At 35.2% G+C, this 17443-nt stretch overlaps 1 protein-coding gene across 2 annotated transcripts; it reads right to left on the bottom strand.

The window, feature by feature from the left end:
* Positions 1 to 6228: 6228 nt before the first annotated feature.
* LOC117323286 (solute carrier family 46 member 3-like) lies at positions 6229 to 15686 on the bottom strand. 2 transcript variants are annotated; one of them, XM_033878420.1, is made up of 5 exons: positions 15635 to 15686; positions 13653 to 14808; positions 10198 to 10281; positions 9253 to 9409; positions 6229 to 7407 (listed from the first exon to the last, which is right to left on the bottom strand). In XM_033878420.1, the coding sequence occupies exons 2-5, from the start codon at positions 14800 to 14802 to the stop codon at positions 7338 to 7340; spliced, it is 1461 nt and encodes a 486-aa protein (XP_033734311.1). In that variant the 5' UTR covers positions 14803 to 14808; positions 15635 to 15686; the 3' UTR covers positions 6229 to 7337. The 2 variants fall into 2 exon arrangements, with proteins under 2 accessions (XP_033734311.1, XP_033734310.1); XM_033878419.1 differs by lacking the exon at positions 15635 to 15686 and adding an exon at positions 15109 to 15221.
* Between the last annotated feature and the right edge of the window lie 1757 nt (positions 15687 to 17443).

Below are 17443 nucleotides of genomic sequence, written 5' to 3'. Positions count from 1 at the left end.
CAAATAAAGAGTGCCGTCAACATGCAATAATGAAAGCAGAATTCAAAATCAATATGGGAACTCAAGAGGACTGAATCCAAGGAGACAAATAACGGAAGGAAATATATCGGAAATGCCCCTTATCAAATGCAACCAGAGAACACTGATGAACAACATTTCAGCAAAACTGTAACTTTACTATCTATAAAATAGACCACATGAGAAAGCTATAGACGGAGACAATTGATGACGTACACGGAGAATAAAACCGGGTGTTTGAGAGAGCACGCATTCTGTTTTTATTGACGACACCGTTCATGTATGTATTATATACTGAATGTTTTTATTGGCGACACCGTTTATGTATGTATATACTGAATGTTTTTATTGACGACACCGTTTATGTATGTATATACTGAATGTTTTTATTGACGACACCGTTCATGTATGTATATACTGAATGCTTTTATTGTCACGTCCTTAAGTTGAAAGACCGCGGCCATAACAAGAAAACTACCAGTTTTCTGAAGGGCATGAAGTACTCTTCATATCTTACAAGAAAAGTTCACAATAACGACCCTTAATGTTCCCTATCATTGTCACCAACTTTCATCTCTAGAGCCCTGTGTTAGAAGTTTGTCACACATAATTGGAATCGTGATATATTCGGGATTACCCTTGAAGATGGCATAAACTAAGACATGCGAGTATGGTAGGAGGAAACACGGATGCTACTACTGAGAAATGAAACGGAGGATTTTAAAACCATTAAGCTGCTCACAAATTCGTATGTATTTCATGAGTATACCTGAAGATTTGGAGAAAGACAGACAGAAAATCTCAAAGACAACAACACATCATCAAAGTTGTTATTCAAAAATGAAATCGATCACTTTGGATGGCCTTTGCTACCCCGTCGTTGCACATCGATGAATTTAGATTTGCAGGATAACAAAAATAAATCACCAAAACGAGGGTTTAAATTACCTTTCATCAGCATATTTCCTATTGGCCTGAGTGGTATATTTACTTCTTTAGTTACCTAATTATATAACGACCTGGAGTATTTTCACTAATTTCGCTTGTTCTAAAATCTTGAAGCGGACATTAGTTTGAAAGGAAGAAAGTGTTCTTATAAGGTACAGAACGGTCACAAATTTAGAAACTTAAGCATGTCGTATAGAGATTATTAGTGTTGACACACAGTAGAATGAAATTTTAGCAATACAATTGTATATCCTTAATCTGTAATACAATTGTATATCCTTAATCTGTAATACAATTGTATATCCTTAATCTGTAATACAATTGTATATCCTTAATCTGTAATACAATTGTATATCCTTAATCTGTAATACAATTGTATATCCTTAATCTGTAATCAGTTGTTATTAACTATTTTACAATAAAAAATATAATATTCACATAGTAACAAGGTAGACTCCTCCAAAACGTTTTATATCTTACAAGTAAATTTCAACATTCAAAGTCTTAAACAACTAAACAGATCTTAATCATTAATACATAAAATGAGTTAAGAACAAACTTATCAAAAAGTTTAAAAGAAAAACAAAAAAATGTTTGAAATAAACATACATACTAGAAATGGCGACTAGACAAAATAATGAACAAATGGTAACTAGCGTTAATATATATAGTAAAACATTTTCTTTACATGAGCATGACCAAAGCGGTACCATAGCGGTCGTGAACATGATCACAACGATGAAAATAAACAGAATTTCTTATTGAGCTATGTCATTTTCATTACTTTTGCGGTCATTACATTTCCGTATTCAAGTGAAATTGGTCATTTCTAAAGATATGGGCACATTCAGATCGTAACAGACAATTCAGAAAATGTAATGAGAATTGCTTGTTTGTATACATTAGCGTGAATTAAATGGAACCATCGAAGAAAAAAGGAAGTCTGCGATACAAATCTAGAGGTAGATTATTGCAAGACTAGAAAAAATATTCAGTGGTTTGACGAAAAAATAAATTTGCTAAAGGCAGCTATAGTAAACAAAGTACGGTGTTTGAACAAAAACTTTTATTTAACTGTGGCTTGGAAAGAATATATAATCTGGAGTCATGCTCAGCTTAGGGAAGATTTCATTCAATTAAATTCCCTCTTGCAGTGTCTCATGGTCAACAACGAATTACAACCACTTTGATAACTGGAATAAGAATACAACAAACACCAGTAATTGGTTTGACAATTCCTCCAGATTTCATCACAATGGTTTAAAGACTTGCATCAATTATGTATTTAATTACATATAACTTAAATAATGAGCACTTGTCACAATATGATACATGTTATATATATATCTGATGTGATCAGTCAAATGTACGGCTGGAAATCTTCTAGCAATGCATCAGAGAAGAGGTGACATATTGCATATGGTCATGAAGATGTGAATATATAGAATAGTTGGGCAGAAAATACCTCTGACTTATTCTATTGTTTTAAGTATTAATATCCTAGCACTCATGATGACAAGATTTCTATATATGATATGATCTATGTAATCTAATGCCTTCAAGCATTTGACATAAGTGTAGTGACAGTAGTGTTAGAAAGCTAAAATATCAAACAAGCTCAGGAGCTTTCCACAGCATTTTTTAACAAAAAAAAAAAAAAATGAAATGAAAAACACAGGAATAGTTTAATAAGATTGAAGATTTTCCATAGTAGTTTGGTAAACCTTAACAAGGTCAAAGTCGTTTATCTTTTGATTCCTGTGTTCCAGAGTTCTATATAATGATGGATGGGAGGTAATTCAAACTACTCACCAAAAGTACATGGGAACCTTTTATAAAACACATAATGGACATATCCTGATGACACAATAAAGACACAAATCTACAAATATTTGGTATTAAGAAATCTACACAAAAATAAATATTGGACTTCATATGATGTTTTGGAGAGAAGGAATGTAGGTGTTTTTGCTATGAACAGATTAACTTTTTAGATTCAAATATTATATTGTAAATGGCAAGGAAAACAAAATACAACACATTGTATTGCAATCATGCATAATTAAATTGTAATTCTGGGAATTAAAAGATATATAACATTATTTCAAAAGATCATTGATTCCATACAAACAATATTTTAAATTGTATAATATCAACTAAGTTATATGTTTTAGGTGATACAAATGGTGATATAGTGCAACCAGATCAATAACAGCTCCCCCGACACAAGTCAAATGGCAGCCAAACTCTTTTGCAGAAAAAAACTAGATTCTTACTGAAATGGACTATTAATCGCATGGAATAGTACCTTGTTACTACTTTAAAATTGATCTAAAAACCCCAGGCTGATTCACTTTAAAAGATCACCGATTCCATACCAATAATTTAGATAGAGACTATATCAGGTGATCACTCAGTCAGTGTATACCCCCTCACTCCAAAAAGTAAACAAACAAAAATTCTACCATCGAGTCAGATTTCCCTTCTCTTCTCCATAGTTTTCAAAAAAGGTTTCTTAAAATTTCAAGGTCAATTTTGAAGAAATGCTAACTCATCATAATGATTTTTATTTTGTTTAATCATGATATTTATGTTTTTTCAACAGGATTCCTCTTCTCTGTAAAAGAGCCCTTGATATTCTGTAACTCAGTTTCTATAATGATAAATTTCTCAGACAGTTTTTTGTAAGAACATTTGCTTTAGGACTCACACAACTAAATAATTTACTATATGTTATTACTAGTGACCCAATCCCTTCATTCGCTCAGTTGAAGTTCAAATGATGTGAAATTTATATCAAATCTAAGTTTGAAGTTTTTTCTATCGGATAAATGTTGTTATTGTATAGATTTAATAGCATATTAGAGCACACGGGTACTCGAAAGACAGTAACCCTGACATTTACAGTACACTGGGGAACCCCCACCTGGGAAATTCCCGCCTTTTTACACCTTGAATTCACGTCATTCTATTTTCGGTAGGAGTGTATATTTTTGATTTTCCAAATCTCAAGACCCTACTCTTATTTCTCGTATATAGAAAGTACCCATTTCATGTTATTTACTCAGAAAAACAGCTACAAACCTTAAGAAACACATTTTCCGCAGGGACTTGGTTCAGGTGAAACACCAGCTGATATGCTGATTTAGTTGTGCGAGTCCTTAAGAAAATTTTCCAGACCTGACTTCAGTCTCATTTTCTCAAGTCCATTCTATGTCGGAGTTGTTCCTGCACAGAAGTTTGGTTATCAAACTGACACACAATGGTAATCTACTTAAAGTAAGTCACCTGTTGATATGCTAAGCCACTAAATAATATCACAGTCTATATAAAGTTAAATTGGTTATAATACAATTATTTAAGATCATTAGATAAATGACAAGATATTGCTTATAAAACAACCATGAAACTTAGGATACCTTGTCAGTCTACATTTTGGTATCTATGTTTCTTGAAGAAGAGTATCCATACAAATATAAACACACCATCCTTACCATATGTTGAGTTACACCATTAAAAGATCATCATAAGCACACCATCCTTACTATACCATTAAAAGTTAACCATAAACACACCATCCTTACCATATGTTGAGTTACACAATTAAATGTTCACCATAAACACACCATCCTTACCATATGTAGAGTTACACCATTGAAAGTTCACCATAAACACACCATCCTTACCATATGTTGAGTTATACTATTAAACGTTCACCATAAACACACCATCCTTACCATATGTAGAGTTACACCATTAAAAGTTCATCATAAACACACCTTCCTTACCATATATTGAGTTTCACAATTAAATGTTCACCATAAACACACCACCCTTACCATATGTAGAGTTACACCATTGAAAGTTCACCATAAACACTATCCTTACCATATGTTGAGTTACACCATTGAAACTTCACCATAAACACACCATCCTTACCATATGTAGAGTTACACCATTGAAAGTTCACCATAAACACACCTTCCTTACCATATATTGAGTTTCACCATTAAACGTTCACCATAAACACACCATCCTTACCGTATGTAGAGTTACACCATTAAACGTTCACCATAAACACACCATCCTTACCATATGTAGAGTTATACTATTAAACGTTCACCATAAACACTATCCTTACCATATGTTGAGTTACACCATTAAAACTTCACCATAAACACACCATCCTTACCATATGTAGAGTTACACCATTGAAAGTTCATCATTAACACACCTTCCTTACCATATATTGAGTTTCACCATTAAACGTTCACCATTAACACACCATCCTTACCGTATGTAGAGTTACACCATTAAACGTTCACCATAAACCCACCATCCTTACCATATGTAGAGTTATACTATTAAACGTTCACCATAAACACACCATCCTTACCATATGTAGAGTTACACCATTGAAAGTTCACCATAAACACACCATCCTTACCGTATGTAGAGTTACACCATTAAACGTTCACCATAAACACACCATCCTTACCGTATGTAGAGTTACACCATTAAACGTTCACCATAAACACACCATCCTTACCATATGTTGGGTTACACAATTAAATGTTCACCATAAACCCACCATCCTTACCATAAGTAGAGTTACACCATTAAAAGTTCACCATAAGTCAAAACGACGAGAAATGGATAATTATATGATAATTAGCAAATTAGGTACTGGTCTGGAGAGTTGTTTGGCAGTGTACATGTGTCTAGGTACTGGTCTGGAGAGTTATTTGGCAGTGTACATGTGTCTAGGTACTGGTCTGGAGAGTTGTTTGGCAGTGTACATGTGTCTAGGTACTGGTCTGGAGAGTTGTTTGGCAGTGTACATGTGTCTAGGTACTGGTCTGGAGAGTTGTTTGGCAGTGTACATGTGTCTAGGTACTGGTCTGGAGAGTTGTTTGGCAGTGTACATGTGTCTAGGTACTGGTCTGGAGAGTTGTTTGGCAGTGTACATGTGTCTAGGTACTGGTCTGGAGAGTTGTTTGGCAGTGTACATGTGTCTAGGTACTGGTCTGGAGAGTTGTTTGGCAGTGTACATGTGTCTAGGTACTGGTCTGGAGAGTTGTTTGGCAGTGTACATGTGTCAAACTTCATCAAAAACACATAAAAGTTTCAAAAGGTACATCCAGTGAAAAATTGGTAAATAAACTGACCGGGGAGTCTTTTGACATATTACTATAAAATATAATTCAATATATCTAACAAAAATGTCACATTCTTCAATTTCATATAGATTATCATTTTTCTTTTCATTAAGTTTCATCTTTAATGAGAAGCCATTTTTTTACAAATCCAACTGTTATTGCCTTATATAATTAAATAAAGTCTGCCTTGTTCAGAATACATGTCAACTTATAACAACAAAATTTTGGTCAACAATTCTGAATACAACATATTTTCAGTTTAAGCAATACATGGAAAACTATCATGAAATAGGTTAAACTAGGAGAATCTACCGGGGTAATATCAATTCAAAATATCCTTAGGCTCAAAGTGCCCATGGTGTTTTCGTCGGTCATTATATTTTTTGGCAGAGGAAATTTTATCATCCTTAAATAAATACATCTCTGACAAAACAATAAGTTGCATATATTCTTCACTGAAATTTTGTTTCTATTCCATACCAAGTTTAACAGGTTTTTTTAGAATCTGGTACTGTTGTTTAAACCTATATTAGTTTTATGAACAGTTAATTATAAGTTGTCAGAACAAAAGAATGAGCAAAATAATGCTAGTATCAACTATCAACCCAGTTTTATATTATACAAATATATCATGGGTGGTTCGGCCTCGTGCAATAGAACATCGGCCAATTACCAGTACCGAGGGTCAAATATTCTGGACTATTGCACAGAAATCTCGACTTTCCTTCAGGCCTAGAAGTCGCCTAGACTAGACTGTCGCCTGGCAGTGTTGACATCTGATTGACTTAGATGCTTTAAATGGAAGCACTAAATACCGGAATGTCACAGGTGTTCAATAGTTTGCATGTGACCGTGCAATAGTCATTTTAGCCGTGCAATAAATCAAAATATACCTTGCGCATGGTTAAGGAAAATCAAATGCATTATGTAATAAATATATATAATGTATATAATTATGTTGACGTGATATAGAACAGATCCTTATCAACTCAGATCATTTTCATTTATAACTGAAGGTTTTGCTGATTATGTATAATGACATACGATGACAACAACAAACAGTGGTGTATCACATTTCTATGATATAGTGTACCTTTCTAAACCCTGTGAAACCCTGTCCGTTTTCTGTATATTATACATATTTTAGGGATTTATCTATAATGGGACTATGGATTCCATAAACTTAACAATACTGGTTTCATGAGTAGTAATTTAGCTTTCTGCTTCAATGGTGATGTCCATTTCTCTACCATGCCAATCTTTCATCCACACATTCAGAAACCTAAAAACAGAAGAAAAAAGAGTTACAATATAAGCCAGCATGTCTTTATACAATTTGTCGCACATTGCAATTTAAAGGTAGACAACTCCAGAATTTTGGCTATGAACAGTATTTTTCGTGCAGCAAAAGAAGTCGGTGGGAAAATGGCAGTCAATTGAACAATCTAAGGATAACAATGATCAAATATGTAGCCGGTTAATATGAATTTAAGTTTTAAGCATGGTTTTATCGTGGTTCAGAAAGGCTTATTTTTTTTAAAAAAAAGGCAGATTAACATATATGTAAATGTAAGTATAACTCTTTTTAGATTGTATTTACTGTCACTATAGATGCAATCTGTTTGACAGATAAATATTCATGGTGCTAGGTGCCATTCTATCACCAAGCTTGCATTTATAATGACAATAAATACAATCTAACAAATGTTCCAGTCTTATCTCCGGTCAAATTATAACAAAGCTGTAGTAGTACTACAGTAAACAACAAATTGCAACAAAGAATATGTATATAACTCATAATTTCATGATGCCAGTTTTCATTTACGAGATTTTTTTTTTACAATTCTTTTTTTTTACAATTCAAGACATTTATGTAAAATTTTAAGATTTTCAGGGTATAACAATGAATCCCATGACTTCTACAGACAAGGGCTAATATTCAAAGACTTTTCCAGACAAGGGCTAAAATTTAAAACTTTTCCAGATAAGGGCTAAGTGAACCATATTGTTTTACCATATCAATTAATTACACACAGAAACCTATCAAATTTTACTCTTAATCTTTACGTTTTACCTATCAAATTTTACTCTTAATCTTTACGAAAACCAGAGGACCATGGGCCTTAGCGGAGATTTGAAATATTTCAGTTAATTGACCCTTTTTGGCCCCACCCATCAGTCCATGGGGTCAGTCAGGGCTGTGCATGCCATTAAGCTGTCATCCCATGCTGATAATGTTAACAAAGTTAGAATAAATTCCAATAGAAATCAAACAAATGATAGTCAAAAATGTGATTTCCCTATATAAACTATAGTAAAGTTTACCCCCTCCCCAGGGCAAACTTAAGACCCAAGGGTCATGGAATTCACAATTTTGGTAACACACTTTCAGACCCTTCCATTTATGAAGAGTATTTGATTCTACCTTATTTGGGTATTGAGAAGATTTTTGAAATTTCAGTCAATTCTACCCGTTTTGGCACCAATCATCAGTCCCTGGGGGTTAGTAAAGGCCAACATGTGCATACCATCAAACTGTCATTCCATGCTGATAATGTTAACCAAATTAGAATTAATTTCAATACAAATCCAACAAATAGTAGTCAAAAATGTGATTTCTCTATATAACTATAGTAAAGTTAACCCCCTTCTCGGGGGTAAACATGAGACCCCAGGGTCATGAAATTCATAATTTTGGTAAAGCACCTTATAATTAAGACCCTTCCATCAATCAAGAGTATTTAATTCTACCATATTTGAGAGTAGAAAAGAAGATTTTTGAAGTTTTAGTCAATTTGACATTTTTGGCCCCGCCCCTCAGGCCCCTTGGGGGCGGGGACCATATAATTCACAACTTTGGTTGATCTTTAGCCATAGAAGCTTCCTGCCTAATTTCATTATTGGGTTCAGCGGTTTTGGAGAAGTTGAAAATATAAATTGTTTACAGACGCGACACACGACCACTAACGAAAGGTGCTTAGAAATGGTTACTCGAGACATTGTCTCCGTGAGAAGTCTCAGGTGACCTAAAAATCCATAAACACCTGTTTTTCAACATCCTGTCTAATCTGACCTAAATGTTATGTTTTGCTGGGTGTCAGATTAGGCAGGCTTCTTTAGTACTTACGCTGACAGAATTAATATAATCAGTAAAAGTCCCGCTATGACTAAGAACACCAATCCAGGGAGGAAGGTCAAGCTATCTTTGTATATTTCTCCAAACAGTAGTCCTCCTAATGCAGACACAAGGTGTTCCATGGCGGCCACTCCAGCGAACATCGCTCCTAAATACAAATACAAGAAAAGACAGACCAATGGGCCTTAATGATCATCTGACACTAAAGACCCTTGTACTATTGCAGTATATATGAAGATATACTCAATAGCTTGTATAGTGGTATTGGTGATTTTGGACGAACCAGAAAAATAACAACACTTGTTTAGAACCATCTCGGGATCATTGTAGCCAAGTTGAAACCTGAGAAGTTTAAAATGGGTGTTGTGCAGGAAAACCATGATTGCACAACCATGTTACCAAGTTTTTAAGTTTTTACAAGGACAAAACAACACTTTGTTGGCTCCCCTTCCTTAACATCCTCACCACTTTCTAGCTCAATGGCACCGATCGATGGAACTGGAGAAGAAGTTCGAAAAATGTTCTTCAAGATTCATGGCTGCCAAGTTTGAGCTGAATCCCACTGGTAGAACTTGAGAAGAAGTTTGAAATTTAAAGGTTTAGAGGCAGACAAATGCAGACAAAGCATGATGACTTTAGGTCATCCTGACCCTTCACATTGCTCCTAAATACAAAATACACTGATAAAACTCTCATACAGTGGTACCCATAGACACCATGTCATAAGGTGTTCCATGACTGCCACTCCAACATTAACAAACATGGTTCCCAAAAGCCCAACACAGTAGTACCCATAGACACCAATAAAAAATGCAAGTCACAAGGTGTGATACATATATACCCGGGGTAAAAATTAACTTCACTGAATTCACCACAGACCGTTACCTCCACCCGTTCTAAAGCAATTATATATGCATATAAAAATATGTACAGTACCTTGTTCTTCTGAAGAAACCAGCTTTGACAGCATGGACCTGGAAACTGGGACAACAAGAACAGAAAAAGTCACTATCACCATATCTGAAAAATAAAAAACATGAAAAGCATACAGGCACTGTTAAATTCTTGGTGGTAGGGGAGACAACCTCTGCAAATCGTTGTTCAACAAACATGTACAGAATGTGCAATACAGTCGAATCTGTATTAAGCGACCACTTCAGGGAAGTTGAAAAAGATCTATTTAAAAGTGGTCTCTTAATTGATAGAGATTGTATCTTAGAGTTAATACATGTTCTTAAGCTTTTTATTCACTTTACAAATTGGCGATAATGATTTATATTATATATGAAAAATAAACCATCCATAAATTTGAAAAAAAAAAAATTATATATAGTTCCATTTTTGCTCCTTCGCCATTGTGTTTTTGCTCCTTCGTCATTGTGTTTTTGCTCCTTCATCATTGTGTTTTTGCTCCTTCGATTAGTGTTTAGGTCAAAGGAGCAAAGAGGAGAAATTGGAAATTTGGCATGAACGGAACACCATGCCATAGTATATGGCCCTTATCGGAAAACCTGTTAGTGACCTCTCAATATATAGCAACCAAAATTTGAAGAAATTGTAGAGTTTTGAAGCACATCTACATATTTTCCTATATATTTGTTTGAAATTTTATTGAAATCTGTTCCCAAGTTTAGGAGGAGTTCTCTGGACAACTTTTGCAGGTGACAGATCTAGACAGACAGGCTCATTCCAGTATATCCGGATCCCTAATCCCCCTAACTTCGTTGCAGGGGGTATGATTAACAAACGTTAGAACTGCTATAAGATAGTATGGATTTTTACATCTGCAATAGAAGAGCTGAGGATAAATCCATATACCAAATCAGTCAACATCATACATGTTGAAACTCTTACCTGGATATTTTTGGTTATCATGGAAAAATACTCACATTTAAGCTATACCGTATAGCGGGAAATTTTAGCGGGGCTTTAATTTGGCGATTTGGCGGGTCCGTATAAAGATAGCCAAAATTTAACCCGTCAAATTTTAACACCGCAAAATAAAAAGACGAGAAAATTTCAATTTACCCAATAGTTTCCGTTCGGCCGCCATTTACCTTTGATAACTCAAGAGAGTAACGACTGGTAGTAACGTTGGATGTTGCCTGGCAATTGTCGGCCAAAATGCTGATAGGTACATGCGAATAGCTAGTGAACAACTACTCACGATACATGTATAGCAACACAAGTATGATATATATCGCATCATAATTAATTTCTGTGAAAACAAAGCCATCTACCCATACCATTCAATGAACTGATGTTAACACTTTACCTATAGACTAATTGTTCAACTCACCTGTACGTATACACATCATACAATAGATGACCATGGCGATATCTTACGGTTGATTAAATTCTCTTTGTCTGTTGCTTGTACACATACTCATATAAAAACTAATTTGACAAATCTACATGTATGTGTTCGTCTGAATTTTTTTGGTAATAATTTCCGGTTTCTAGGCAGAGGATCGATAATACACAAAACACTTAATAAACATGGATAGGTTGTATGGAAATATCATAATTATCTATATATATCGGTAGGTAATATATATGCTCAACGCCAAATTAAAACCATAGATTTAAGGAAATCGCCAAATTTTAACACGCCAAAATTTAACTTTCAGTTTTCATGACCAAATCGCCAAATTTTATGACCGCTAAAATTTCCCGCTATACGGTATTACAAACAAGTTTTAAGCTGCCTCTCCCAACAATGGTTCAAACCGCATGTGGACCAAAGCGATTATATCATGACTATTACTTAGATTTAACCTTTAGGAAATGGAGTGTTCGGCCAATAAAAACAATTAAATACCCAAAATAAAGAGATACATCAGCTTATACATTCAACTATGCTGTTTTTTGTAATATTTTCGGGGTTAAAACATTGCTCACTTCGACTGTAGCTTGCATATAGTGATCATCATCATCATCATCATCATCTTTAATTTATCATCATGTGGAATCTACTGATGATGATGAGTTTTAGCAAAATGTTTAATTTTTGGAAATCATAACATATTGTTTATAGTTTTCGGAATGATCCAGTGTGACTGAGTGAAACCATGTGCAACAGAGTCAGACAGCATATACATTTTTGTATATACATTGTATATGTAAATAGTCGTACCTCAGTGCCTTCAAGTCAGTCGGGTCCATGAAAAACTTTGAGACATCACAAGTATTTTAGGAAACTAAGATTTATATTTTATATTATAGGGTTTTTACTGTCAGAACTGAATTTATACTTTGCATAAATTAAAGCATAGTTGTGTTATCAGAGTTGAAGACGGCAAAATTTGACTATATATATATGCTCCTGATGTACAGTGTTATCATGACAGAGCAGTTTATATACTGTATATATATATATATGCACTGATTAAACTTTAGACACATCTGTGAATCATAAAGTCTTCATACTACACATACATTATTCTATACATGTATGACAGACATTAGATCTCCTTTAATAATGCTCCAGATTACACATACTATTATATCTGATATCTTAATTTGTTATGCTAGGGGTTTAGGTCCATATTTTAATATACCACTTAATATCAATCACGCTTGTTGTCCCAGATGGAAGTAGGTGAGGGATCTTATCATATTCAGGCGCGTAGCCAGGCGTACGCTCGTACGCCCGGGTGTCCACCTCATTTTTTTCAAAAGAGTCTTTTTACATCCCAGGTCAAATGTATATCGATGTCTGGAGATACTCTTTTGTATGCCCGTCACTTCAGCCTCGGCCGAACGATTGGTCAGCATCATGCGCAGGGTAAAATCCTATCTGAGGTCAACCATGCGATGTGACCGGATGTCGTCGCTTGCATTGTTGCATGCATATCGAGATTTTGATGTAGACCTGGACTTGGTAGTGTCCAGGTCCAGGCGCACACATCCAAACAGGCCCTAGCTACGCACCTGATATTATCATTAGTGAGGGAGGAAACCAGAATACCTGGAGAAACACATGTGGTTGGGCAAGTGACCTCGTACCTTTTCATGTCTGGTTAGGGAATCGAACCCCGGCCGTCTAGGTAAAAGTGTGTTAGTGTTACCACTGTGCCACCTGAACTATATGTAATTATATATATGTAAAGTACCTACAAAACTAAACTCAATATAAAGGGACATTTAACAATATAGTCAGTGTATAAAATATTTTGAAATTAAACTACATATTTTAGAGGCCTAGTTACTTTGACCCACCTTTTCACCCATTGTTGGTAATGTAACTTGGTATTACTTGCAGTGATTGCACAACTTGCATGTAGTCTAGATGTATGCACAAAACATGCGAACACTTAGTCGATCAGTCTCAGGCACAATAGATATTGCACTGATTAGTATTTATATTTGTTTTAAAGTTAAATACTTACACAGATAGATCATCCAGTCATATTGGGCAAATCCTAGGGTAACAAAGCCAATTATTCCGATGAAACAGCCCAAGGAAAGCAGACTCACGTCTCGCATCCAATACTGTATCAATCGAAGAAATGCGATTCCTACAATCCAGTTGATGAAGATCTGAAGGGAGTTCACCACACTGATATGGACCTCGGACCAACAAAATGGTTGGCCCAACAGGAAAAGCGTTGTCACATTGGATTTCGACGTTAAGCATGTAGCAGTCATGACCAGAATAATTAAAAGAGCTACCATTTTACCTCTTCTTTTCTGTGTTGTCTCTTCATAGTAAAATACAAAACATCGCTTGATGATGTTGATGCTAATCCCACTTTGGCTGTGGTTCTCTCTGAACGGTCTTGTTTCCGGTACCGCCACTAACCACACTATGATGGTGACCACAGAGAGGCCAGTAGAACACAACATAGGAATGAGAAAGCCTGAGTATTTGATCCAGAAGCCCCCTCCCATTATGGCCAACCCTACACTTGAAGCAAGTACCCCTTCCATTACTGCTATCCTGAATCCACGTTGCTTCCCAGGGGGTGTGACATCCGCAAGCATAATGAATGCCGTCATTATGGCACAGGACATGTACCCAGTGATTCCCTCCAAGGCATTCCCAATGTAGAGATAGGCCAGAGGGGCTTCAAGGTAAAATACAACAATATATACAAGCTGGTGAAGTAAAAGCCCCAATATGGTGATCAAAAATGAGACCTTTCTTCCCCATCTGTCTGAAACATATCCGAGGAAGAATGTCGGTATGACAGCTGTAAAGCTACTGACAAAAGACATGTACATAAGTTGGTTTGAAGCTTCCTTCTGAATATTATTGATGATATCTGACGTCTCCGAGTCGTTCTTATTATCACAAATACTAGCTTCATCATTCCTGATGTAGTTTGGGATTCCATATGACTTGGCGACCTGGTTGTATACATAAAACTGACTTATAGGAACAGTGATAACATTCGCAACAAAGTACATCGAAATAGTAATTTCAATGATGCAGGGGCACATCAATCGTCTGGGTATATCTGCAGGTGGATGTGACCGGTCAACTGAATTCTCCCTCAGCAAAGAGGAATGTTCGTCGCTACCTTCTTTAGTCATCATTTCATCCTGAAATTTTAAAATAATCAGAACAATTAATTATCTAAAACTTCTTTTTTAATTAAGCATAACAGCATGAATTTGATAAGTAGAAATTTGCTTATTAATTCATTTCATCAAAGATGGTTAATAAATAACAATCAGCATAGTCAATCAGAGACCTATATACTAGTATATAGGTCTCTGAGTCAATAAACTCAATCAATTCATACAAACTTAATTGCCCCCTTTATAGCTTGCAATTATCTTTCAATCTCTACACAATCATAATTCTTACAAAGTTCAAGCATTTGAAAGCCATATACATACTTCTTATAATCACATTAAATTTCATTTATCACTTTGCTGTTAAATATCCGTGGTTTTAGGATTCAGCAATCACGTGCATATTGTGACGTCTGTTGCATATTGTATCGTTAAATCCAACCAGTTATAGATATCTGTACAGTCTCTTTGGACCTCGCGTGTCAATCGTCTGCATGTATGCGTCATGGCAGGCGAGTCAAAACCGTAAGGTGCATACATGTATATATATGCTAATAAGATGGCAGACGAGTGAGCGCATCTTGTCATATCATATAATACATTGCATCTTGATCTACACTGGTCCTGCGTTCAACATGTTCCGATAGATTGATCGGTGAATATCTGGGACAACGTAACGTGCCCCTTGCTTGAACTTTACATGAACTCATTTTATCCTTGTCAAATACTTATGTTTCGGTGGTAGACTGGTACAGAATGTGATAAGTGCTGCAGAAAACAATGCATCGCGTAAATAAAATGCTACTATATTACCGGAAACACTTCAAATATACTTCTGCTTTCTACTTACTTTTCAAGCTTCCAACTCAGTTACTCACGTGTTTGCTAGTTTTGTTTTGTTGATTGATACTAGGCGCCACCTTGTGTACACCTGTCAAATTCAGTCAAGGGCTATAATCTCTGACGACTTGCCACAGTCAGCTATATGACTGACTCCAATTTCCGGAATAATTTTTATTTAGATATCCATAGATTAAGCAGAATATAGGTTATTTTTTTTCCCGAAAGCAGACTCTAACACAATGCAGTACAGTACTAGTACTAGCCCGAGTTTCTCTGGCCCCGACACAATATCCGCCGGTGTTGGGCCCGAACACCAGACAGGGCCAGAGGAAACTCGGGTTAATACAGTACCGGGCCCATGCTCTAACCTACCAGGTATAACCAGAGACATATAATAATCTTATTATATGTTCCTGGTATAACTAGCTAAAAACTATTTCAAAGTACTAAGCTAAAAGTTACGTGACACTGGAGTGTGCACTACATACAGTATACAGTTACAGATAACTCAATGTATATCATTATAAATATAGATGGTCATGTTGGTCCAGGGACGTATATATAATTATATAAATATCAAAACAAGATAATAAGAATGAAAACCAATAAACTGTCATTTTATTAACTAAATTGTTAAATGACTAGCGCCTTTAAATTTGACCAATCATATAAATTAAGGACATCATCCCCCCCCCCCCCCCCCCCCCCCCACCCCCACCCAGTAGCTTTTGAGTGGGAGCAACCGTGCAACAACCCAGATTTTATTTATACTATAATTTGTTCATTTATTTCCATATACATGTACATGTATATATATTTCATGTATTCATTTCCAGTCCCCAGGGTAAATTATATAATAATAACCTTTCCACGGTGGACAAAAACCCACTGGTGGTAATTAACACCAGTAAAGTAGCTAGGGCGCCCCACCCGGGATTAAAATTCCTGTAACCCCATGGTATATCATGGATGATATTTAACCTAGACCTATCATGTCCCAAACACGTGGTGTCATATGTATATATTGTTAAAATATTGTCTGTATAACAGACGGTGCCATATGTATACATATATTGTTAAAATATTGTCTGTATAACAGAGTACTAACAGAACAGAACCTAACGGGTTCCCAGGCCATTTGCCCACCATACATCTTGCTGCCATATCGACTATAACAGCATTAAAACCACTGTTCATTGCTTGAATATTGTTAAAATGTTGTCTGTATAACAGATAGTGTCATATGAATATATTGTTAAAATGTTGTCTGTATAACGGGTGGTGCCATATGAATATATTGTTAAAATGTTGTCTGTATAACAGATAGTGACATATGTATATATTGTTAAAATATTGTCTGTATAACAGATGGTGTCATATGTATATGTTAAAATGTTGCCTGTATAACAGATGGTGACATATGTATATATTGTTAAAATGTTGTCTGTATAACAGATGGTGTCATATGTATATATTGTTAAAATGTTGTCTGTATAACAGATGGTGTCATGTATATATTGTTAAAATATTGTTTGTATAACAGATGGTGTCATATGAATATGTTAAAATATTGTCTGTATAACAGATGGTGTCATATGAATATGTTAAAATATTGTTTGTATAACAGATGGTGTCATATGAATATGTTAAAATATTGTTTGTATAACAGATGGTGTCATATGAATATGTTAAAATATTGTTTGTATAACAGATGGTGTCATATGAATATGTTAAAATATTGTTTGTATAACAGATGGTGTCATATGTATATATTGTTAAAATATTGTCTGTATAACAGATGGTGTCATATGTATAT

This window comes from Pecten maximus, chromosome 3, assembly GCF_902652985.1.
Source record: "Pecten maximus chromosome 3, xPecMax1.1, whole genome shotgun sequence".
Taxonomy (NCBI): Eukaryota; Metazoa; Mollusca; class Bivalvia; order Pectinida; family Pectinidae; genus Pecten; species Pecten maximus.
Note: the sequence above shows the minus strand (reverse complement) of the source record. Positions and strands in the feature narration are given on the sequence as shown.

Excerpts from the sequence above, each read along its gene's own strand:
- LOC117323286 (XM_033878420.1), bottom strand. The coding sequence starts at position 14,802 with ATGATGACTAAAGAAGGTAGCGACGAACATTCCTCTTTGCTGAGGGAG. Across the intron at positions 10,282-13,652 it reads TGACTGGATGATCTATCTGT|ATATGGTGATAGTGACTTTT; the intron begins GTAAGTATTTAA and ends TTTATTTTTCAG. Across the intron at positions 9,410-10,197 it reads GGTTTCTTCAGAAGAACAAG|GAGCGATGTTCGCTGGAGTG; the intron begins GTACTGTACATA and ends ATTTGTATTTAG.